The following is a 24682-nucleotide window of genomic DNA, read 5'->3' on the forward strand; positions in this document are numbered from 1 at the left end:
CTCAAGGAATAATGGCAGTATTTTAACATATTTTTGAGATGTTACATTTCAAAGACTTTTTTATTATGTTTGTATTTTTATTTACTGAGTCATAAAACCCCAAGAACAGGTAAAAGTGGCAGAAAAGAGATGGATCTTCAACTTCGATTTAAAACACTTACCGTATATTTTCAATGAGTTTTTGTTATTTTTTTATATAATATACATTTCGTACTGTATTAGTCCAGCACTTGATGTCCAAATCTGGGTTCTGAAACGAAACCTCTTGAGGACCACTATTTTAGAGATATAATCTTAAGGAAAATTGCATAATAGGATTTCTACCCATCTTTCTTATTATTAAAGTTCAACAATATTGTTCTGATGTCTGGAGTACGTGGGTCACACCTAGAAGTTGAATCACAATATGTTTACTTCTAAAGCCACGTTATAATGTCTATGCATCGTTTCACTGGTTTGCCAGAATAATGTCTTTAAGTTATGTTCATTTAGAGGATTTGCTCAGCCAGTATTGATATACACTACCATTCAAAAGTTTATGGACAGTAAGTAAATGTTCTTTTAATCTTACTATTCGTCAAAGAATTTTAATGTCCAATTTGTAAAAAGGGAAAAAATGCTTCTGGAAAACACAGCCCTGAATGATTGTTCATGGACTAGATTGATTAATTTATCATTACTTACAGACTTATTGAGTGGCATGGCTTAAGAAGGCTTGGATTGTAGTGCATACGTTATAGAGATGATATCCTTGGGGCTTTTTCATCCTTTTTTGAAGCTGGAAAGCTTCTGTCCCCATTCATTGTTACCTCATAACAAACTATAATTTTGACCCTGCACCACAAAACCAGACACAATTTAAATTTTCCAAAATTGAGATGATTTAAAGGCCGAATAAATAACCTTTCCATTGATGTATGGTTTGTTAGGATATGACCATATTTGGCTGAGATACAACTTTTTATAAAATCTGGAATCTGAGGGTGCGGAAAAAAAATCTAAATATTGAGAAAATCATCTTTAAAGTTGTTCAAATGGATTCTTAGCAATGCAAATTACCAATCAAAAATTAAGTTTTGATATAGTTACGGTAGGAAATTTACAAAATATATTCATGAAACATGATCTTTACTTAATATCCCAACGATTTTTGGCATTAATGAAAAATCTATAATATTGACCCATGCAATGTTTTTTTGGCTATTGCTACAAATATACCCCAGAGACTTAAAACTCCAGGATCTCAAATGAGTTTATCAACTTGGCCTGCATGGTCCTGTCAAAGATAAGCCAAAATGCTTAGCAGATTACATTGTCATAACATATACATGTCCTGCTTTATTTACATTTCTTCATAAGCTGTTTAACACGTACCATTAATGGCTCGGTTTGGCTGTAAACACTTGAGAAACCATGCACAAACATCCCACAAGACTGCGGGTCAGACAGAGAGAGAGCAGCTGTTTCACTCTCTTTTCTCCCCGCTTCATCTACGATGGAAACAAATTAGACCAAAGAATCTCAAACCCTTTCAAACAAAACTGACACGATACACCTAGACGTACAACCTCTTGCTTGAGACGTTAGCTGTAAACATGATTAGCTATGCAGAATATCTATCATCGTTGGGCGACCCGCCACACATTCATGTTTTTCTCATGCAAAGCTTTGTATCGGTCCCATTTCCCTGCCTAAAGCTTGACAGCTTGCGATGTCTTCCCAGTCGATCTGTAAATCTCCAGGTTTGACAGCTGCAGATTTCTGGGGACATATCACATAAATGATGCGAAAATGGCTTCTCTTAGCTCTCCTCTTCTGCCTTATAGAAATTGATTAAAATATCCCTAATGAAAACATTTAGCTCTGACTGTATATACACAACAGTGGCCCAGACTGTAAGAAATAGTAACAAAGTGTCAAAGAAGGACATATTAACGACTCCCGTAGCGCTGATGTTGTCCATATGTTAGCATGACAGACTCCACATACTCCAGATCTCCCAGAGTTCAACAGACACATCAAGAGTTCCAAGGAAAATGCAGAATTAGTGCTGAAAAGACACGATTTTGATTCAAAGACCAGCTTAGATCAGTAATTTCTATGTTTGTCTAGGCTATATTACACTGCTGTTTAGTGCTAGTCATTACGGTTCACCAGGGTATCATAGAAATTAAAAATAACAACTTAGAGCTCGTCTTACTTCATCTTATTTATTTTTTTTACAATCTGCACATATTTCAACACATATAGAGTGTCGATAGGATGCTTTCACTCCAGAGAAAGTGGGAAAAGACATTCAATTAATGCAACAGCCCACTCAAGGCTTGAGAAAGGCTTGAGACAAACAATAACTACTTACATTACATGGCACTTTAAAAAACACTGAACAAAAATAGTATGCATGCTTATTATGATCATTATGGTAATTTACAGGCAGTGCAAAATGATAGCCTTGATGTGTTTTCATTTAATTAATCAGAAAGTTAATGAGTGCATTTCTTTTATTCATATGGTATATATACAAGTGGACCGTCTCTGCCTTATTCATTCTCTGGCCAAACTAAAATCCAGTTGAGGGACTTAGGAATGTCATTGATGGCTACAGGAAGCACTTTATTACATAAGTGTTGTCAAAAGTATCTAGTGTGCAAATAATATTGTTTAGGCCATTTAAGGAGTCATTTTTGATGTCCTCGTAAATCAAATAAATACATACATGCATGAACAACCACAACTAAATGTTTGAATTTCAGCAAAGTGTTCACTGAAAAAAAAAAAAATTGGCTGTGCCAGTATTAGAGAGACAACATGCTTCTGTGATTTGTCTGTTGAGACAGTGATGCTCAACACTCTTATCCGTCCCTCGACCTTTCCCATCATCCTCTTCTCAGAAGAGGCCTTATAATGGAGCGTCCCTACATAAAGTCCCAAACAGGTCTCTGCTGCAGCGAGAGCCTTTACACACAACACCACACACACTTCTCTGTAGCAACTCATATTTATGAGTTTCATGTGCTCTTAAGAAAGTATACTGCCATGACAGAGCAAGGTCACGCTAGGAGACCCTGATCAATAATTGGGAAGTTTTTAAGGCCCTCTCTTTCTGTCTGTCTCGCTCTCTTCCAGGGAACAGCATCAGGAAAGTATTGATTGCTGGGATCCAGTAGTTAGTCAGAGGTTATCTCCTTTGACTAACCCCTTAGCACTCTCTCCCCTCAAGTACTGTGATAGATTGGTACTCTCTGGGCCGCAGTAATTACACGCAGCTGCAGTCGGGTCATTTATTTCAGCACTTTCACCATTTACCAAAAAATCTCCTTTATCTTTGTGACCCAGCAGTTGGCTTTTGCAGCGAAAGCAGAAAGAGGGACACATCCGTTAACCATCTCATCCATATTTCTCTCTCACTTACTTCCTTTCTTTATCTTCTAGAGTTTTAACCCTCTGGTCTTCTTCTATCCATCTTTTTACTCTCGCTTTCTTTTTTTCCTTTAGCACAGTGCAGCCCTCTGTGTTCTCCATGCTTTTTAAAATCAGGAAGTTGTTTTAAATATTATTGGACGATATTATTTGATTTTGACTGTGTTTTTGAAAATAGGTGAAATACTGTAGGCAACCCTTGGTGGAAAGTTCCTCTGCATTTAATGCACCTTAACTAAATTAAAAATACAAAATTTTTAGGTTACTTGAGGGGGCTTCTTAAGATAGATTGTTAAAAATGAACATAATGATCCTTAAATGATCATTGGTTTATTTATTTATTCATTTTTCTGCTTTCTGGAAAGTAAGTCAAAAGAGCATGTGCTGTCAAACAATTAATCTAATCTAATAATTACATAATATATGTGTGTGTGCTGTGTCTATTTATTATGTTTATATAAATACACACACATGCATGTATGCATTTAAGAAAAATGTTTATATATTAACTAGATTTATATTAATCTAAATGTATACACGTAAATGCATGTAAATATTTTCAAAATACATACTGTATGTGTGTATTTATATATATAAATAATAAATATAAACAGTAAACACATTATGTAGAGAAAAACTTTACTTATAATACTTTATTATTACTAAAGCTTATTAATCCCCCACACACACACACACTCTGAAATTCTCAACACATGGGCTAATTAAATGCTTTGTTTATTATGACACCTCCCTTGAGTCAAGTAGACGTGTAGCTTGCGCAGTTGAAGCTTTAAAGAGGAGATTATGAAACATGACCCTCTTCTCTGTTGATTCTCTCTGTGTTACTGTTAACTGCTCGCTTTCCGATCTATTCCCCTTGTTCATTAACTCAATAGATCGGCATCTGTATTAAACAGCGTTACGATTAGCCCCCTGTTCATCATCTCTGTTGGTAAACGGGTTCAGATTTACAGCCACTGACTGGGTAAGAAAGACTTAAATTACATCTAACAAGCGCTTATAAAAGTCCCTGCTCATGTTAAATTCTCGCCAAATGTGGTTTACATCAAGCACGTTTGGAGGAGGGACTTAAGTGTTGCTTTCAGCATATGCAATAAGACAATTTCAACTCCCCGCTGCCATTTATGGCTTTTTACGAGTGTACTAATTACTAATTGCATCCATGCTGCACAGATACGTGCCTGGTTCTAGAGGCCTGTTTTCTTAAATGTATTTACATTTATGCATTTAGCAGACGCTTTTATCCAATGCGACTTACAGTGCATTCAGGCTATACAATTTATTTTTGTTCCCTGGGAATTAAACCCATGATCTTTTGCACTGCTGACGCAATGCTCTACCACTGAGCCACAGGAACGAAAAAGCTTCTTGTGAAGGCACTGGTGTAATTCCTTTTAGAAACCCCCTTTAGAAGAACGGATGGGGAGGATGGATGAATAATTCATTAATGCTGAGAAAACACTTGCTGGGAGGAATGCACTGCTGGGATTGATGGCGATTGGATTACATGCACGCACACACTTCCTTTGCCTTCATTAGGACTCTATTGTCACAGTGAGGAGGCTGTGAACGCGCTTCCAGCTGCTCGACTAATTGCATTTGCCGGCGTAGTGTTGTATTGCAGACAGATTGATCCTCTCTGTATCTCTGCTCTCTCAGAGAATGACAGGAGTGGAGCTCCTTGACTCGGCTCTCTGCCTTCAGTGATCATTTTAATTAATGAACGCTGGAAGCCAGAATGATGTAGTGGATATTTACACGGAGGAAACTATCACATGGAAACACCTCGCCGCTACTTAGATAGAGGGAAATTCACAGACAGACTGGATGATAGGAACACAATGCATTCAATGCCTGTTGTTTAATGGATATGTGTCTGCTGAGTTCCTCAGGCCTGGATTTTGGCATTAGATTGTGAATATTGTGCATATTTGTAGGTATGTTTACACTGCAAAAAAATGGCTTACCTTACTTAGTATTTTTCTTGTTTCTAGTCAAAATATAAAAAATTCTTAAATCAAGATAATTTTACTAGATAAGCCAAATAACTTAAGATATATACATTTTTAAAAAACAAATGCATAGCCTGAATGCACTTTAAGTCGCTTTGGATAAAAGCGTCTGCTAAATGCAAAAATGTAAATTTAAATAGTCTTGTTTAGTTTTTCAAATTTAAACTAAATTATGCATTTGCTTAAAGCAAATAAATGATCTGCTACTGTAATTAAAATACTATTGTTTTAAGAATACTTTACTTACCCCACTGCTACATAAAAATGCATGTAATTTCGTTTTTTTTCCCCTGGAAACAAGACTAGATATCTTAAGTCATTTGGCTTATCTAGTAAAAGTATCTTGATTTAAGAAATTTTTTTGATATTTTGAAGAAAAATACTAAGTATGAAAAGCCATTTTTTGCACTGTAAACATGAATCCATTAATTCTCACAGATCCAGCATTGACTTTAAAAATTATTTAGCAAATGTTTTTTTTAATTTTAGTTTGGTAGTATTGTTTTGTGTGTGTAAAAAAAACTATAATGTCCCCTTAGTTAAAGGAACCTTTTTTTAGGTTTCAAATAACCAGTGTAGGAAACAGCAACATGTTTTTAAATACCCTCAACTTCCTAACGTTAAAAGAAAAAATTACAGTTACATAATTACAGTCATAATTATTTACAATAACAAAAGTTTGCACTCCTGTTCATACATCTGTCTCTTATGTGTTTGCATTCTCATGTAGCACTGGAATCACCCACCCAATATTCACCCATCAACCAGCAGAATTTCTATTTTATTTATTTTTATTTAAACGGAGACATCAATAGAATAGAGGCGTCAACATGCTCAGTTCAGTACACTAAGTTTTGTGAGGAGAAAGCACAGCCCATCGTGTTTGCCATTCATTTAGGAGAGAGCCATGTTTGGAAATCACAACAAAATAAATGCTGTTTTATTAGAGAAGTCATACTACTACTACATACTACTGTGTGTAGACATTTGAAATGCATTGCTCACAAAAATTACATCTCCTTTTCCTGTCTTAAATCAGTTGTTAATGTTGGTCGAACCAGAGTAGTTGCTCTCGATTGTTAAAGTATGCGGGCGTAAAAAATAAGGTGAGCACTAGTGAGGGCTCTTAAGTGGCCGTTATCCTGATTTATTTGGCCTGGGTGTGGAGGAGGTCCTGTTGCACGATAAAACTTCTTCTCACTTCCACAGAACAGAATGGACTTGGAGAGTAATATTTCACAGCGTCTACAGTAAATCTGCTACAGAGCTACTGCTAAAGCCATTCGCTGTCGTCTCTCCCCTCAAGATCCTTTAGATGAAACCATTATCTTATCACATCCTTCCTTGAACATCACACTTCGGTTTCAAAATCAGTTCTTCTTTTGTGTTCACTTGTGTAATTAATTGCTCGTGCCGTTGTGCATTACAGCAGAAAAAATAGTTTAATTTGATAACAAATTACACCCTTGCCTGAAATTAGTTGGTTCTATTACAAATTAAGCAAGCTTTTGAAGATTAAACTCATTTATGGTGAAGGAAAATGAATTTTACTTGTACCTCAGAGGGCCTGATCATAATGAATATTTGAAGGCGCTATTATTTTAATTAAAGTCCTTTGAATCTTAATGGGGTAATATGGGGTAATATGCTGTTCGCCTGACATTACTCCTGGTTCGGGAGAATTTTAAATGTGTGATGGATCTGCTGTATTTTATCAGAGAACACTGTCCGTATGTCCGTGTATTTGGGGCATTCTGTTAGGAAGTGCAGTTCTGTTTCCATCTGATTCAGATCACAGTGTGAACACAGTCTCTGCTCCGCTGGCAGCCATGTTTTTCTGTGTCTTCCCGTCTCTATCATCAGCTTGTGTCCGCTGAGTCTGTATCTGGTCAGCGTGCTTCTCAGTTTCTGATCTGACACTGTGTACAGATACTCTGCCATACTGTACTCTCTCTTTAGAGTCAAATAGCATCGCAGTGAGTGATGTAATTCTGTTTGTTTTGTGCAGTAATCTGATTGATTCTGATGTGATTCAGAGCATCAGTAGATGTTAATGAAGCATCAGGACTGAAGCTCTGGATCAGCTGAGGGAGGGGACTGCTTTCTTTGCTCATCTCTTGGTATTGAAGGGCTTTATAATGATATGATTGGGGGTCACTGAGTTTCAGATGTTTCCAGAATTTAATTGCCCTTTTTTGTATCTTCATGATTAGAGGATATTTGCCTAATTCTGCCCTGCATGCGTTATTTGTTGTATGCCGGTGCACGTGTAATATATTTTTACACAGTTCTGCATGCAGGGTAGGGCTGTCAACGAATATTCTAAATTCAAATATATATTCGAATAAAAAAAAAATGTGGAAAAAACGCCCGCGGTAGTAGAGGCGTGGCTGTCTGCTTTGCGAGTGGGCGCGCTAGTGCGCCTTAGGGTTCAGGGACAGGTCACAGCCTCACAGGAGTCGCACTGTCTGGCACAATATCACTGCTGAAAGTTGACGCGTCTTCATGGAAGCGAGGTAAAATTGTTGACCCGCGAGATAAAGTTGTATGCAAGCTATTCAAGATACAGTTAGCATACCATTCAACCATGAGGTCACATCTCAAAAATGTGCACCCAAATGAGCATGGCATAATGTGTGGAACTCCAGCTAAACAGTCACGTCTTGACACTTATCGTTACTTTGCATCGCCCGCCACAAGCCAATTGTCTGCAACACGACAAGAGGCCATAACGGATAAATTAATTTCGTTCATTTGTAAGGACATGAGACCGATCAGTATCGCGGATGGGGCAGGCTTCGGGGAGTTCTGTAAAGCAATGGATCCGAGGTTTGATTATTTATCGTTTCATGTCAAGGAAAAGTTCCATGTTTACCACAGCACAGCTCGCTCGGAGCATTCAATGCCAGTTCTATATGCTGTAAAACTTCAATTAATATTAATAATATTTGTTTCAATCACTGAATGAAGCCTGCTATATTTGGGACAGAATCCGTGACCTTAAATTGCTTGCACAAAACTCTTGATCAGCACTGAAAGATTTGTTTGTTCATTTAAACCGTTATGCGCAGAGAGGGTGAGAGAGCGTGAGGTCTGCAGTCTTGACCATTAGTTAATTTCCTTGTTTTTGTGTAGGTAATACGTTGTCAAATATTTTTAAACTTAAATAGACTATCTGTACAAGTAGTTATGTCTCTTTGTATTATTTTGTCCTGTTATTGACGTAATGCGCGTCATTGACAACATGCGCCACCAGATGTTCGAATAGTTCGAATATTCGTGTTTTTTTTTTAGAGGGAATATTCAAACGTCATTTTTGAGCAATTTTGACAGCCCTAATGCAGGGTCTCAATTAGATGTTTTTCCCATTTGGTGAAATCTTGATTTGGATTGGTCAGTGGACCCCACACCTCACTGCCATAGAGTGCAATGGGCTCAATTACTGATTCTAATATTTTCAGCCAAATTCTAATAGGGATTTCTATAGGACATTGCCGTTTTATGGCGTAGAAGGCCCTGCGTGCTTTATCTCTCAGTTTATTCACAGCATGATTAAAGTTTCCTGTGGATGTGATTTTCAAACCCAGGTAGTTGTAGTGTGATGTGTGTGTTATCGGGTTAGTGCCTAATGTAAATGTGTGTTGTGTTCCCTGGGATCTGGATCTTTTCTGGAAGATCATGATTTTGGTTTTCTTCAGGTTGACTGTCAGGGCCCAGGTCTGGCAGTATTGTTCCAGCAGGTCCAGGTTCTGCTGTAGACCTTGTTGAGTGGGAGACAGCAGAACCAGATCATCTGCATACAGCAGGCATTTGATATGTGAGTTGTGTAGGGTGAGGTCAGGGAAGTGACCGACACTTAGAATCACATTGAATAGTTTTAGAATGGCTAATTGAAATTTACTGCTTGTGTGTTTTATCATTTCATTTAATTTCCCATCAGGTCCAGATGCTTTTTTGAGTTGGAGGTTTTTGATTTTTTCCTTTAAGTTCTTTATCAGTTATTGGGAAATCTAATGGTTTTTGGTTATCTTTGATTGCTAATTCTAGTTTTCCCAATTGGTTGATTGTTTGGTTTTGTTTACAGTTTGTGTCTGTTTGTACTTTATTAAACAATGTTTGGAAATGACTTTCCCATATTTCTCCATTTTGGATTGCCAATTCTTCATGATCAGTTTTTATTTCAGTTTTTTCAGATTGTTCCAGTTATTCCAAAATTGGTTTGTGTTCACTGACTTCTCAATTATTGTCAGTTGGTTTTGGGTGTATTGTGCTTTTCTGGTTCTGAGTGTATGTTTGTATTGTTTTAGTTTTTCACAGTAAAGAAGGCGGATCTCTGTATTATTTGGATCTCTCTCTCTCTCTCTCTCTCTCTCGGCAGCAGACCGCGAGAGTTCTGGCGCCTGGACTACTGGGAGGATGACCTGAGGAGACGTCGGCGCTTCATCAGGAACCCGTTTGGTTCCACACACTCTGAGGCCACGCTCAAAGCTGCAGCAGAGCATGGTGGGTAATGCATAGTCACAAAACATCATGCACTTACACTCTTTCACACACAAAACACAGCCCAGTTTGTTGAGCTATTACCCATTATAACAGGTAAAGCTAAAGTCACCATAAAACCTTTATAAATTAAATCACATTACATTCTGTCATCTCTTTGATAATAATATTTTTTAATGTGCATTTCCTTCATTAGCTCTACTAGCACTAATTGCTCTTAAATTGTCATTATGTGTTCCTTCCCTCTCATGCATGTCAGCTGCTGGTGTTGAAGGTGAGTTGTGAAGTTCGTGGGAGGGCTAGCCGTAATAGATGTATTAGATATGTGTGCATCAGTGTTGGGGATTCTAGTTTAAAAATGGCAAGCTACTCATCACTTAGAGATGTTAACTAATTTTCCAAACGAGTATTGTTGTTGTAGTTTATCTACTACACTACATTCTACTAACATTATTACTATGTTGCATCTATATAAGGGGGCGATGTCTTAAAATATGTAAGTTCTTGAGATTTAATTTAGAGCAGTATTTCTCTGCTTCACAAATAAGGGACTTTAAATGAATTAAGGTAATTTTGGGTGACAGCATCAAAATTAAACCCTCGTGTGTGTATTCACAAAGTACACACTAAAAAAGGTTGGGTTAAAAATAACCCAACCTGTAACCCAACTATGGCTTGGTATAGCACCTTCCCATCTATGGGTTATTTCAACCCAACCCATTGGGTTAAAATCCTGTTGGGTTAAAAGTTACCCAACAGTTGAGTTAGTCATTTATATTAATTAACATCAGTATTTTTATTAAAAATTACTTAATACAAACATATTTTGAAACTACTTTTGTTGTAAATTACAGATTTTATTTTAATATGCAAATAACACATTTACAAATATATTTTAATATATTTTATTTAAATGTACAAGAATGTGTAAAAATACAACTGACATTTTCAAGATGTACAAATGTGTCAATTCATATTTATATCAAAACCCACAAACATGCAAATTCAGTTCACAGCTGTGGCTTAATGGTTAGAGAGTTGGACCTGTAACCCGAAGGTCGCCAGTTCGAGTCTCTGTGCTGGCAGGAGTTGTAGGTGGAGGGAGTGAATGAACAGTGCTCTCTTCCTCCCTCAATACTCATGTCTGAAGTGCCCATGAGCAAGGCACTGAACCCCCAGTTGCTCCCTGGCGCTGGATCTATAGCTGCACACTGCTCCGGGTGTGTGTTCACTTCTCACTGCTGTGTGTGTGCGCACTTGGATGGGCTAAATGCAGAGCACCAATTCTGAGTATGGGTTACCACACTTGGCAAATATTACGACTTTCAAATAAAATGAACATAACATATAATAATAAAACAAAAAATAATCATAAAATCAAGAAATAATAATAAAAATATACCAGCTGCTGGACCTACTGTTGATCAATAAAATAAAAAAGTTTTTTACTGATTACAAAATACAAAATTTTTAAGGAGGAGAAAGTGTGCAGAAGAAACTATTAAAGACTGTGTGTTCCAAAAACTCTCAAATGGGAGCAGAGGGCTTTGGGTAGTAGATGTCATATACAAAGAAAGGTTTGAAACACAGATCGACTGCTTGTAGTATCGTCTTCGGTTCCATCGCTTCCCCGTTTAAAATAATCAAATCTTGGGAGGAGTTTTCCTTGTCACCAAGCACCAGGACATGTGGATTCTGGCTTGTCTCGTGATCAAGTACAGCACTAATTAGTGCCAACCTTAAAAAATAAATAAAATAAAAAACAAAGTTCAGTTAACATGCATTGTGATGATATTTCATTGATACACTCACTTTACAAATTAGTGAATTTAAATGAATTAAAAGCTATAGCGAATTTAAATTGGTTAAAGTGATAATTCACCCAAAAATTTAAATTCTGTCTTTTTTTTTTTTGTCAAAATATCTTCTTGGAACGATTTGTATTGTACAACGTGTGTCTTATACAAAATATATAAAGGTGACTTGATTACACAGGGCACTGTAATTTTAAGTTTTGCTTTTACTTACAGGTTGAATGTCAATGAAGGTCCGCTTCATTTCCGTGTATGATGTGCACACCATTTTTCCATTTGTGTGGTATGGTGCAGATGGCAGGAAGGGTTTAAAAGACAATTTCTGCACGAAGGCCTTTAAATGACAAAAGTACAGAGAAAGCACGATAAAAAAAAAAGCTCAGTGTAAATTTTTACAGTCTTTGTGGGGATCCACTATCATTTGCACTAAGAGACAGACTAAACCAGTTTTCACGCTCCCCTCTTAAAGGTTTGTTGTAGGAGTAACGTTAACGTTATGTAAATTTAGGGCACTGGTATAAATTTTCGCTAAAAGAGCGGATTGCCTCACGACTGCGCACTTTTCTTTCGTCTGGGTTTTGAACTTTTATAAATTCAGAAAATTGCAGGTTCATTCAAACGATTCTCGCGGAGTCTGTTGTCTGTCGCATGACTGATTTGTAAGCTCAGCTCGCTCGAGCAGCTTCATTCAATGGTCCGATCCGATAAATGGTCCGTGCGGCTTTTCTAGCTTAATTCTTATTATTTAGTCAAACTTTCAAATTTTCCCCACACATTTTTATTAACTTTAAGTAATACATGTCTGAAAAGTTTTGCAGCTAATCTTTTAATGTATTAATGCTCGCGAACAAACAGGAATAGCATTCATTTACAATCGATCTGATTCTCTGGGGGAAACAAACGGACTAAAGGGAATTAAAACTTTTTTAACGTATAAAAAAAGAATAATTAACGTATCAGACACATTACTTAATGTTATAACAGTTATATACATAATACGATTATATTAACAGTTACTTACCTTTCATAATCATGCAGGCTGCCGCTGATGTCCGCGAGTTGCTGACTGGACCGTTAAAATTTGAACAAAGTTAAGCAGGAAACATATTTAACCCAACAGTTGGGATATAACTAAAAATAACCCAACGACGAAAAAAAATGACCCAACAAATTTTAAGATAACCCAACACATTGACCCAATATGTACAACCCAACGGTTGGGTTAAAAAAAACAACCCAACGTTTTTTACTGTGTATAAGTGACTAAATCAGCAACTTTTAACTAAATATTTTTAGGACTTCAATGCAGAGATTTTAATCATTCAATCATTTCTATTTTGTAGAAATCATAGGTGTGTCACTAGTTATAGTCAGTGACTCTCCAGCACTGTTTATTCATTTCGATTCCTTTTTTACACAGTATCTACTAGTGAAACAACGTATAACTTAAGACACATTACATATACACTTTTAAAAAGTGTATCTTATTTATCATTCTTGAATGCGTTCTTCTATAACAGTATAAAGTGTACCAAAGAAATAAAACTTGTCAATTCTATCATGAAAATATGTTTGTAAGCTGTAAGAGTTCGCATGCATATGTAGGCATAATATTGTTGCAAATGTAGTTGACTTTTTGCAGAATGCCAAAAGAATCAATGCATTTTTAATTACTTTAATAAGAAGAGGAGTTAAAAAAGCCCATTTGGTTGACTTGATTTAAATAAAATGTGCAAAATTTATTACGTAATATTTGTTTCTCATTATGTTTTATTCATTGCATAAGTCATCCCATTTGAAAAATGCATCATATAATCTCCACATATTTATAACAATATAATGAGTTATCCGTTCCGGGTTGGATTTTACCGCGTTATCACAAGAGAACTTGAGGTTATTAAACTCATCTGGCTTTTGTTCGCTCTCCTTCCCTCATTTAATGTCTTTACAATTGCTTCTGTGTTCAACACATTCTCCTTGCACTGAGATGTAAACAAGTTCTCTTTTTTTATTCGTAATGTTAGACAGAGCTCTGCTTTAACTTCATTCAGTGCAGTAATACGTTTGAGCAGCTTAACCTGTTGCACCCATCGGAAACAGAGCCATTTCTGAGAAAAAATGTCTCCAATATGTCACTGCTTAGACCCCCTCAGAATGACACAGATCCTTAAGACAAACGAACGATGTGGCAGAAGTCAATAAGAATGTAATCTAACAGCAATAAGTGCTCAGAATCCCAGCGTCCTCCGAGACAGATGTGCCGCCCTAATGCTCATAATACGCAGCTGCAGCCCTGTATTCTCCACTTCTTCTTTTGCTAACTTCAGACTTGGTTAAGTTCAAGTGTTCCTTAAGGATCCTCTTTGAAATGCAACCTAAAACTTTGAGGCCTTAAAACCCTTCATTATTCTCGAACGCTTCCCTGGTGACCATCCAGCGCAGGAAATAATCAATCCATCAAGTATTTACCAAAAACATTTCAAGTAACTTTACCTAAAAACATGTTTAGGATAAACACACCACACACATACACAATTATGACTCAAGTGCATATCTAATCAATAATTTCGTATTTTAACAAAGTATATGATTCTTAACTCAAAATAAGATGTGATTATGGAAAGTGAACAAACTACAGAAAGCAGTTAATTGATGCTCATGACACTGATGTTTATCAACCCCCTCCTCCATAGAAAGCTTGTGTCTTTCCTGCTGACCCTAAATTTGTTGCGGAAGTGGAATGAAAGTCTTGGCCAAGATCTCAAGTTTTCAAACCGAGCACAAGGGTCATATCTGGCAGTGATTATTCTCATGTGGATTTTTCCTTTGTAAGAGCAGTTTTGTTACATTTTTGGCTATCCAGTGGTAATATAGTGGCTTTTCTCTATACTTAGAATTTAGTTGGCAGAAGAAATATATACAATTAACATTTGGACGTACCAGGCATCACAGTTATTTATTTCTTTATTATTTCTTTAAACAACAGATGCGTCCTGGCATTTAAAAGAAACGGCATTTCTTTTGGATGGATATAGAAATGCTTGCTTGCAAATGATTTGTGTTTCATCACTCAAAATACATCATATTAAAACGTCCCTTTTTGGCATCCACAATTGCGATCATTCATGCCAGCCAGGAAACAGTGGTACGATGTGCAGCCCAAAGGCTGATGGCTGGTAGTTAAGTAAGATGTGTATTTATGGCTGGAAAGCGCCATCTTTTTTGGGGATTGATATCGGTGTGGGCTGGTGTTGGGCAACACATAGTACTGTAAATACCTGAAGACTAATATCTCTGTCCCTGTGATCAATATACACCTACTGACTAAACTCCTGGCTGCACTTGTGTTAAAAACATGTTTGTTAATTCTGACAATTTAATTGCTTCACCTCCGAAGTCGCATATAAATGAGCATTTGAACCTGCAAGGGAAAGGGAAACAGAGTTTAAAAGTGTAACGCAAGTGCATGTATTTACATTTGCTGAATGAGGGGTATGAATGAGTTATTTAAGCAGAGCTGATGTGTGAATATAATCTTACAGCATGGGTTTTTGACTCGTTTAAGGCACTCATTACAGGTTTTATTAATATTAGTGGATGTGCAGAATGCATGAATGCATGTCATTTTAAAGCGAAAAGAAAATTTGGTAAAAAAAAAAAAATGTAGGCTACATTATTTTAGTGACTTATGGTTATATTAATTTCTTTTTTTTTCTTTATTCTTATACATCTATCTGTCTGTCTATCTGTATCTATCTGTCTATCTGTATGTGTGTATTTTTTCTTCTTCTTATGTTTCTGATCAAAGTTTCAGCACTCACATTTTGCAACTTGAGTTGTGATTTGCAATAATATATACTAGAGTTTTGTTATTTCAGGTTACGTGTATCCAACATTCACTGCAGTTTGTCATCTATTAGATCACAAAAAACTGGGATGGAATGACTCCAGCTCAGCTAGCTTCAGAAACAATAGTAAATAAATAGGAATAAATATTAGTAAGGTTGGCTTCACAGAAGTAACACCATATATCTGTCACATCCTTGTGTCCAGTCGGTCTGGCGTGAGCACACAAGCATATGGTATGTATTAGGAAGCTGGTAGTAATTTCACTGCTGCTAACTACATATTCTCTGGGGAGAGTTAATTACAGGAAGAGCCTTCTAAATATCAGTGCGCCAGCATACTTTCCATGACTAGAGATTTCTCTGCTCTGCTTTTCTAATGGTTTAAGGCTCAATTTATAAAGACTTGTCTCAGGGTTTTCTTCAAGTGCAAATTCAAACCCCCTCAGGTGGTGTATCTGGAGAGAGAGGTCAGAGGTCACATTGCTCTCCGTCTGTCCACACGGTTCTGGGCTGGACTCAGTGTAGCTCTGATGAGAGAAGCCCCATCACCTCTGTGTTTACGCTTTTGCCCCTCACCACTGGGGAATGCAGTGCTCTGTAAATGTTTACAGATTACCATTTTTCTTAAATAATCTGTGGGACCTCAAGTCATGCACAGTGACTCCTGATTTGTGTCATGGTATATGAACCATAATGTCTGTTTCCGTTTAATTGCAATTCTAAAAGTTTTAATGTCAACAAGTATGTTCTGTTATTAGGTTTTTAGACTTTAAATATATAAATGAAACTTAAGCCCATAGACAAGCTTATAGATTTTCTTTACTAATAGAATCAGAAAGTATATTATGGACATGCACTTTGGTCAGCTGAATATGTTCTTTCTTTCTTTCTTTTTAAATAAATTTTTATTATTCCTGATTATCAGGTAAAAGAAATTGCCAAATTACAAAAAAACATCCTAAATAAAAATCTGGTTTTGGTAAAAATTTTGCTATACATCTTTTTCACAAAGATCGGCTTATTTTAAATTCAAATATGCATTCGTTTCTATTTGCCAATTCTTTTTGTCGCCATTATGTAAATGAGTTTTTAAAATATTCAAACTATTAAAATAATGCAAGTAAAAATAAATTTAATAGTATAGTCTTGATGTGTTGTTGTTTTGTTGATTCGAGGCCATGTAGAGAAAAAAATACATTACAGTATTACGCTTAACACGTGTATGTAAAAAAAAAATAATAATCATATGGCTGTATTGTATAATAACAACCAGCGCATTTTGTAAATGTATTTATTTATTAGCTCTTGTGCAGTCATCTTACCCGAGTAGAATTAAACTGACAGTCGTTTAAAGTTTTTGTTTTGAAGGAGTGTGATGTGTTTGGTTTTGTGCAGCTCTAGAGGAGGACGTGCTGAAAGGCAAACAGTCCATCAGAAGTTCAGTGCTGGGGAATCAGAACTCAGAGAGCGAGCTGCTCTTGGAGGACGACGACACTCTCTCATCCTTGGAGGAGAAAGACTTGGAGAACCTCGCAGGTAAACAACTGCAGCCTTCAGCGACAAATCAGATCGCTCTCATCCGCTGCACGCGCGTGTCAAGGAACGCGCCTGTGACGCGCAGCTCTGTCGCGTCGCGCTCTTAATGAGCGGATCACATCATTATCCGAGGCGGCCCTCGCTCATTAGCGCCCTGTGATCCGAGTGAACACTCATGACAGCAGTCTGCTTTCAAACTACTAATACATTAGTTTCGTTTTACACATAGAGTTTAAATATACATTACTATATTTTGAAACGCAATGTTGCTTTCATTTCATCAACTAAGCACACTTTTATTCGAATCTGATTGCTAAAAGCTGAAAATTGTTAATTGTGTTAGAATATAGTTATTGTGCTTGAATGTGGCGTTCATAATTGGATCTCTATTTCTAAAGATTAAGTAAAATAGAAATGTATAAAACGGGACTGTTTAGGCTTTTAACAGCGTAGGTTTGAATGGGAAACCAAAAATGCGCGAGGATGATAATCAAACACAATTGTTATATTTATATAGATATTTGTATTAATTTATGTTTTTAAGAAAGTGTACTCTCAGCCGACCATAAATCCGATTTATTTAATGCTTTTTTTAACTCGTGTGTGTGTGTGTTCCTTCCCCATTAACGCATTTCTAAATGTTTAATCTCATTTGGGCTGGCAGTCTGTCCTACAATAAAAGACAATCTCTCTCTAATAAAGTGCAAATTATCGTGGAGATCCGCGTCGTTGAAGATCATACATTTAGGAAGCTGTTTGATTCAGGTGTAGCCTAATTGACACGTGTTCCGCTTTAGCGGAGAAAACCCCGTGTTGTTTCTCAGCCGTGTTTCGTGCTGATGAATTTATCTGATCAAGCCATGCGTTTGTGAATCGAAGGGTGCTTGGGGAAATCAAACATGTACTGCAACGGCAGTTTGCAGGCTCATAGCCGATGCTTTGCGCATTTAGAGAGGCAGAAATTCCCCAGAGCAACCCTACAGCATTGTCATGCTGGCATAAATTAAGATTGATGACAGATTAAACCCAAAACCGCGATCAATGCGCGCTGATTGACAGCGGATTTCAGCGCTTTTTGACTCACAATACCGTGTCTATGACAGATGAAGCGTTTATTTATGGATTAGGACTATTAAATTGCTTGTGATATAAATATATAATACCTTTTAATTAATTGTGCAATAAATACATTAAATTATTTGTTTACATTTTACAAATCTTAATTTATTTAAATTAATTTAATTATTATTATGCTTAGTTCCGAAACCGTTATAGTAAGAAAGTTGTTATATTATGATGTTAGGTAACATGGCTTTACTTAGTTGACAATGGCATTTTTGTAAAAATAAATTCCATGCAATAAAGTATAGGTTAGGCATAAAGCAATATATTTATATTGTGTCAAGTGTTTGTTTATTATTGATTGCTGATTTGATTTCAGCCTTTGATTCTCTTCAAATGAATGTAGGGCTTTTCCTCTCAAGCTTATTAAAACTAAAGATGTTTTATCAGGAAGTCTGTATGCGTCCTTGTTGAGTTTGTGTTCAAGTAAATACTCTAGTCTGTACTCCTTTGAAATAGTTTCCAAGTCAAGGGCAGCAGATGATGGGGGCGGCACACACACACACACACACACACACACTAACCGCTCTTCTGTGATCCGTAGGGCCTGTTAACCTGAGCACCAGTGCACAGTTGGTTGCGCCCGCTGTAGTGGTAAAAGGCACGCTGTCCATCACGGCCCTGGAGTTATACTTTGAGGTGGATGAAGAAGACCCAAGTTTTAAGAACATTGATCCCAAGGTAAGAGGGTTTCTCATCCAAAATAACTCCAATTGTCCCATAAGCTGTGCATACTAAAAATGGAGCAACTAGCCGAAGTATAACTAACAAAGTATTAATGTGCATTCACAACACCAGTTTGTGTATTTTTGTTTTTAAATATATAACGACCTTTGCACAAAAGGTTTGAGTACTAGCTTTTTGTTGCTCATCTTCTCTTTCCTTAAAGCATCTTGCATGTGTTTCAACTGTTTTTAACATATGTGGGTGACGCTATTAAAGTGTAACTTTCCATCACCCGCTGATGTGTTCCACCGAAAATCCTGACTATTGAGGCACAGAAGAGAATGAGTTGATTTGTTACATTCTTCAGAATGCTTGATTCACTAGGACTTCTGTTTTGCCTTTTGGAAGAACAAAGTATCAACTTTCAATATTTCCTTAACTGTCAAATTTCTTATGTCTATGCACTTGGCATATCATGCTTGCAATAAAGTTGTTTTCCTAAATTATGTATTAATAATATTTGGCTGTTTTTACTTTAGTAACAGAATTGTGAAGTAAAATGGTTACTTCTGTCAGAATTAAATATAGCTATATCAGTTTTGGTAGTAGATTTTTTTGTTGTTGTTGTTGCAAAACATTGTCTAAGCATTTCTTTTTCATATGGATGTTTATTTGAACACGTTTAAATATGTTTGTTGTTGTTGTAATGCTGAATTGTTTTTAATCAGTGAAATTAAGTACTGATCGGCTGTTTACATTTTATATTTTCGTGTAAATGGTCTTGGTTGTTTCACAAAAGCGCGATCAAGTATTGCTGTTATATTTAAAAATAAGCCAGTATTTATTTTAATGCTCGTCTCTATTTACTAAATCTTCTTTTTTATTTAACAGCAACAAGCCACGCGTATTTTCGTTTTCTACGAGATAAACTGAATGGCCAGTGTACAAATACACACTGTCCTATTATTGCTTTTAGCTATACTTTTGTTTAAATAGCGAAGACAAATCACAAAAAAAGAAATCTATGCATAATAATTTATGAATTTTATGTGATGTAATTCGTTTAATGTCAGGAGTTTTTTAATTGAGTAATGACGAATGCCAAGTTTAAATTCCATCGTGTCATGATTTTATTACACGTTTCAGTTTTTGATCACATCATGAAAGCATTTGACCATGGCACGCTACATTCTGTAATTCGCAATTAAAGATCTTGTGCATATATTTAAATACAAATTTCACTTTGTGAAAAGAGTTAAAAGCAACAATATCATTACACTTAGTTTAAAATGTACCTTCGTTTCTCTCTCCTGCAATGTCCCGTTTGAGCCTGGGCTAATGCTTCGGCGTGTTTTATTTTAATCTTATTATGTTCTTGGTTTCATTACGCGGAGAGCACCATCACGATCACATTCTCTCCACTTTCAGTGTTGCGATCTCAAGCGTTCGTTAACATTCTCCGAAATAAAATAAATGTCTTCCTTTTGCATCTCACAGTTTATCCAAACTTTTCGCGTTGGTGAGGATTTCTCTCGCCAGTCTCCAGGTCTGTTTGGCCGCTGTCTCCAGGCCTGAGTGTGGTTTGCCCTGAAACAGGTCTAGATTGGGTAAGAAGTAATGTGGGCACCGGCGGCACTGCAGACAGGAGATGAGCTGCAGCAGAATACCGTTCAGACGGTCGCCGAGGCACGACTCGTCCCAGTCGGTCTCCCGCGGGTGTTTCTCGCACTCGTACAGCAGCAGGGTCTTCATGTGGTAGTTATTGAGCGGCTGTCCCGGCAGCTCGATGTGTCGGTCACGGAGAGTCTTTAAAATAGAGAGACATTTCTTCCTACAGCCCGACATCAGAAGCCTGTTCTCGGCCTCGGTGAACTGCAAGACCCAGGCGTCGCTCTCCGCCGAGCTCTGTTTGCCCGTTAACGAGTAGCACTCTTTAGAGAGGAGGTTAAACCCCTCTGCTTTCACCTCCGCCACCCGGTTCGGCCCGGGCCACGGGATGTGAGGCATGGGCCACTGAGCGGCACTTCTAGGCCAGATACCCGTGCACTTGAAGGCCGGGGTTATTTGCACCACGTATCTCTCCCGAATGCGCAGTTTCACTTCGCTCGTGTCCGCTACCATCTTAACCACGTCCCGGTAGCTGCATTTATCCACTGCCTGGGCCACCAGCGTCTGGAAGCGGGAGCGGATCTTCCGCGCCGACAGATAACCGGAGGCGGTGATGAACTCCACCCACAGGGACATGCTCCTCTTACGGCCGTCGCTGAGTTTGAGCACCGCGCAGCCCGGCAGAGAGCCGTCATCCACGAAGTTGAAGACTCCCATCTGGTTCAGGTAAAGCACGACCTCGAACTCGTTGGGTGCGATGACCTCCATGCCCTCATAGCGCGCGTCTATCTCGCTCAGGGAGCTGATGAAGCGGGGCTCCTGGACCTCCACCTCCTTCAGCACGTCCGACACCACCTTACACACCTCTCGAATGGTTTTGGCGATGGCCGCTTTGCGCGCCTGGCTTCTTTCGTTGTAATATTTATTGAGCTGGTAAACCAGCTTTGCTTGCGTTGCAATCATATTGGGGCACAGATCCGGACTGTAGACCGGAGTTTCGCAGTACGCCGATGGATCCAACGCTTACCGATGAAGCCAGAGGCACAACTCCCAGCAAAGAGAAAGAAGAAGAAGAGAAAAAAAAGTGATGGAGTTTGCGCCCACAGCGGATAGACGTCAAGTTTGGACCAGGAAACGGATGGATGCACCGCACTGCGACTTTAACAACTCGACTTGAAAAGGATTTAAGCCAGTATCAGCTGCAGGATAAATCTCCGTGCGTCATGTCATCATCTCTCACTTGTGTTTGCGCGTGAAAACTGTGCGCCAGTGTTCAGTTGTTCAGACTCCGTGAGTGTTGGAATTGTTTAGTTTATGAATGGTCCTCTAGCTGGAGCGAAAAGGGGACGGGCATCGGTTCCCGGCCAATCAGAGTGGGAGCTGTCACTCCAGTTGGCCAATCGCTGAAGAGACTCTCTCCTCCCGAACATCCAGATGCAGACGGCATTAACAGCACACATTTAACCCATGAGCCTTTACTTAATTGAACCTACATTAAAACGATATGACATGTTGGGAGCTTGTTATTTCAATGTGTGAAATAAAAAATCATAAGCTAAAATTTTTGAATGCATGTGTTAGGTGTGTTTTATGTATTTTTACACAGAACCAAATTATGGTCTTTAAAAACTCGATGCTAATTGATTTGTATTAAACATTTGATTTGTATTTTTGTCACTGTAAAGTGTTGCATCCGTCCACCGCAACTTCTTTTTATAATCAAAAAGATGGATACTGATTAAATGTATCAAACGTGTGTGTGTGTGTATTGCGCGCGCTTATGGTCGCATGCTAGTGGAGATGTTGCTTCTATAAATTCGTGATAATACCAAAAACATGTTGATCCAGATTGGTCGATCTGTTTTCTGATTCTTCAGTCTGTGTGTACTTAAATTGCAACGCAATCAAAGGCTTTACAGATGCCAGCGTTTAAAACTAGATAGAGTTTTATTTTTTATTTCATAGCGCCTATGGTCATGAAAATTAAGAACGTTATGAAACGTTTTTAGAGACTGATATTATTGGGTTTTATTGTAATTAGATGGCATGGGTTTAGAATCGCTCCAGTGCTGATGTATGAGCGACCTGCACATGTGTTATTTACAGAAGATATCCAGGATTTAACTTCTGCATGCACTTAATATATTATAATTTCTTTGTATAATATAAAGCGCATAAAAATAAAGTTGACCTGACATTTTTTTACAGATACAGCTGAATTCGTACACGTTCTTTCATTTTACTTAAAGAAAAAAAATGTGTTTGTAATGTTTACTTCGTTAGTTTTTGTTTGTAGTCTTTTGGTGCGCGTAATTTACTTTTCCTTTTTGTGTATGTGTGCTTTTTTTTTTTCTCCCATCGTTGCTGACTGGAGAATCGGCAGCGTATAGATGAATAATGTAGAGAGGAGAGAGAGATTGTTCGGCGTGGTAATTGAAATCTGTTATCAAGCCAGACTTGAACTGTATATGAGTTCAGCTCTCATCACAGTTGTGTTACTGTCAGAAGCTCTGCAGATATGTGCTGTAGGATGCGTTGCGCTAAACAAGGCCATTCCGAGCATCGATCCGTGGCGACTCAGTGTGTTTTACAGCGAGAGAAACGAATGTCAGGGTTTGTGTTGTTAAGCCCATCTGAGAGCGCGCAGGGCGTTTTATTTATCGCTTGCTTGTTAGAATCACATTGAGCGAATGTCTTTCGTTTAATAAACTTTACGGTGTTTTATTTAATTTAAATATTTATACCGACATGTTATTGGAATGCATTTTAATTAATATTTCATTTTCATTTAAGTTCTAAAAATAAGACGTTTGTTTTGAAAAAGAAAAAGAGCGTCCAACAGGTATTTTGCAGGTCATCTTATGCTTTGTCTTTTTATACATGACTTTGTTCTGAATTGGTTAAGAGATGACGTGATTTAAGTTAATTGTTGAAAGCTACACGTTAAATGAATCGTGTGTTGCTCTAATATTGTGGATTTTTTTTGTAACCTGAAACTTTTTCTCGAAAATATTAATACTTAAATTTCAGCACTGAATATTCATTTAATCTAAGTTGAATTTAGATTTACACACTTTTACCCAGCCTTTTCTATTCTTGACAGTGCTCACAGCTTACAGAAATGAATAAAGCAGTAAAACATTACTGTTCCATAGATGCGTTATAGTAATAATGAAATAAAAACTTGGTGCATTTGGTGCATCTAACCCTGGCCCATTTAAACACACCACATCAAACTGTTTGAAATCAAGTTAATTGTTACAAGCTTGAATAAATTTGCAATAATTAAGCAAATGAATCAGTTAATCTTTTAATTACCGTTATTTTTGGATTTATCTAAGTTTTTATATTTATATATAAGTTTAGGACAAGTAAAATTGTAAACAGTTACAGCATATGCCTGTCATTTTGAAAATACAGTGACAAACATCAAATTTCACATTTTTATTTTATAATATTTTTATAGCCTCGCTATTTGTTCTTAATATCCAATTATGTTTAATTTAACTAAATATTTATTAAATGCTAACCAAATATTAAATGATCCTTTCTATTAGTATAATTCAACTTTCCTTTCTTCCTTTGAATTTTTAAAATATAAAGTTACAGTATAATGCAGGCTTTGAATCATGACATCTCGGCAAGTAATTCTTATAACACTAAAGTCCCAAAAGAGTCTTCTTGAACCTAATGATAGCATTTAAATAAGATCCAACAAATGATTTTGTGCTGCCGCCCCCCCCCCCCCCCCCCCTCTTTTTTTTTTTTTTTTTAAACATCGTATTATCTGGAGACTTGGTCTTTGATCTGATGACTCTACTATGATCCTCTCTGCAACGCATGACAGTGTCTGATAATTCTCTCTCTCTCTCTCTCTCTCTCTCTCTCTCTCTCTCTCTCTCTCTCTCTTTCATTCCTTGCATCTCTACATGATTTCCAGGTCATCTGACCTAGTTAAAAAAAGAATCAGATAGTGTTGGCTGATCAAAGAAAAAAGAAAAACAGTGATCCGGGTAACTTCAGGAGCACAGTCAAAACTAAAAGTAAAGACAAGCTTCTTTGGGGTTTTCAGTAAAGCATATTTAAACATGAAAAATGTTGAGGTGGCAGATAAGAAACGTTCATTCCCATCATG

At 37.3% G+C, this 24682-nt stretch overlaps 2 protein-coding genes across 2 annotated transcripts in view; one reads left to right on the forward strand and one right to left on the reverse strand.

Annotated features, from left to right (window-relative positions):
• Positions 1 to 24682, forward strand: part of LOC132142168 (lipopolysaccharide-responsive and beige-like anchor protein) — a 204301-nt gene that overhangs the window by 116218 nt on the left and 63401 nt on the right. Inside the window, exons 37-39 of the mRNA XM_059551824.1 lie at positions 9832 to 9956; positions 17011 to 17151; positions 18818 to 18954. Coding sequence (XP_059407807.1) covers positions 9832 to 9956; positions 17011 to 17151; positions 18818 to 18954 — 403 coding nt within the window. The remainder of the gene's footprint in view (positions 1 to 9831; positions 9957 to 17010; positions 17152 to 18817; positions 18955 to 24682) is intronic.
• Positions 20006 to 21826, reverse strand: LOC132141794 (protein mab-21-like 2). Its single transcript, XM_059551457.1, has one exon. The coding sequence runs from the start codon at positions 21508 to 21510 to the stop codon at positions 20431 to 20433; it is 1080 nt and encodes a 359-aa protein (XP_059407440.1). The 5' UTR covers positions 21511 to 21826; the 3' UTR covers positions 20006 to 20430.

The sequence above is a fragment of the Carassius carassius genome, chromosome 6 (assembly GCF_963082965.1).
Source record: "Carassius carassius chromosome 6, fCarCar2.1, whole genome shotgun sequence".
NCBI classification, from domain to species: Eukaryota; Metazoa; Chordata; class Actinopteri; order Cypriniformes; family Cyprinidae; genus Carassius; species Carassius carassius.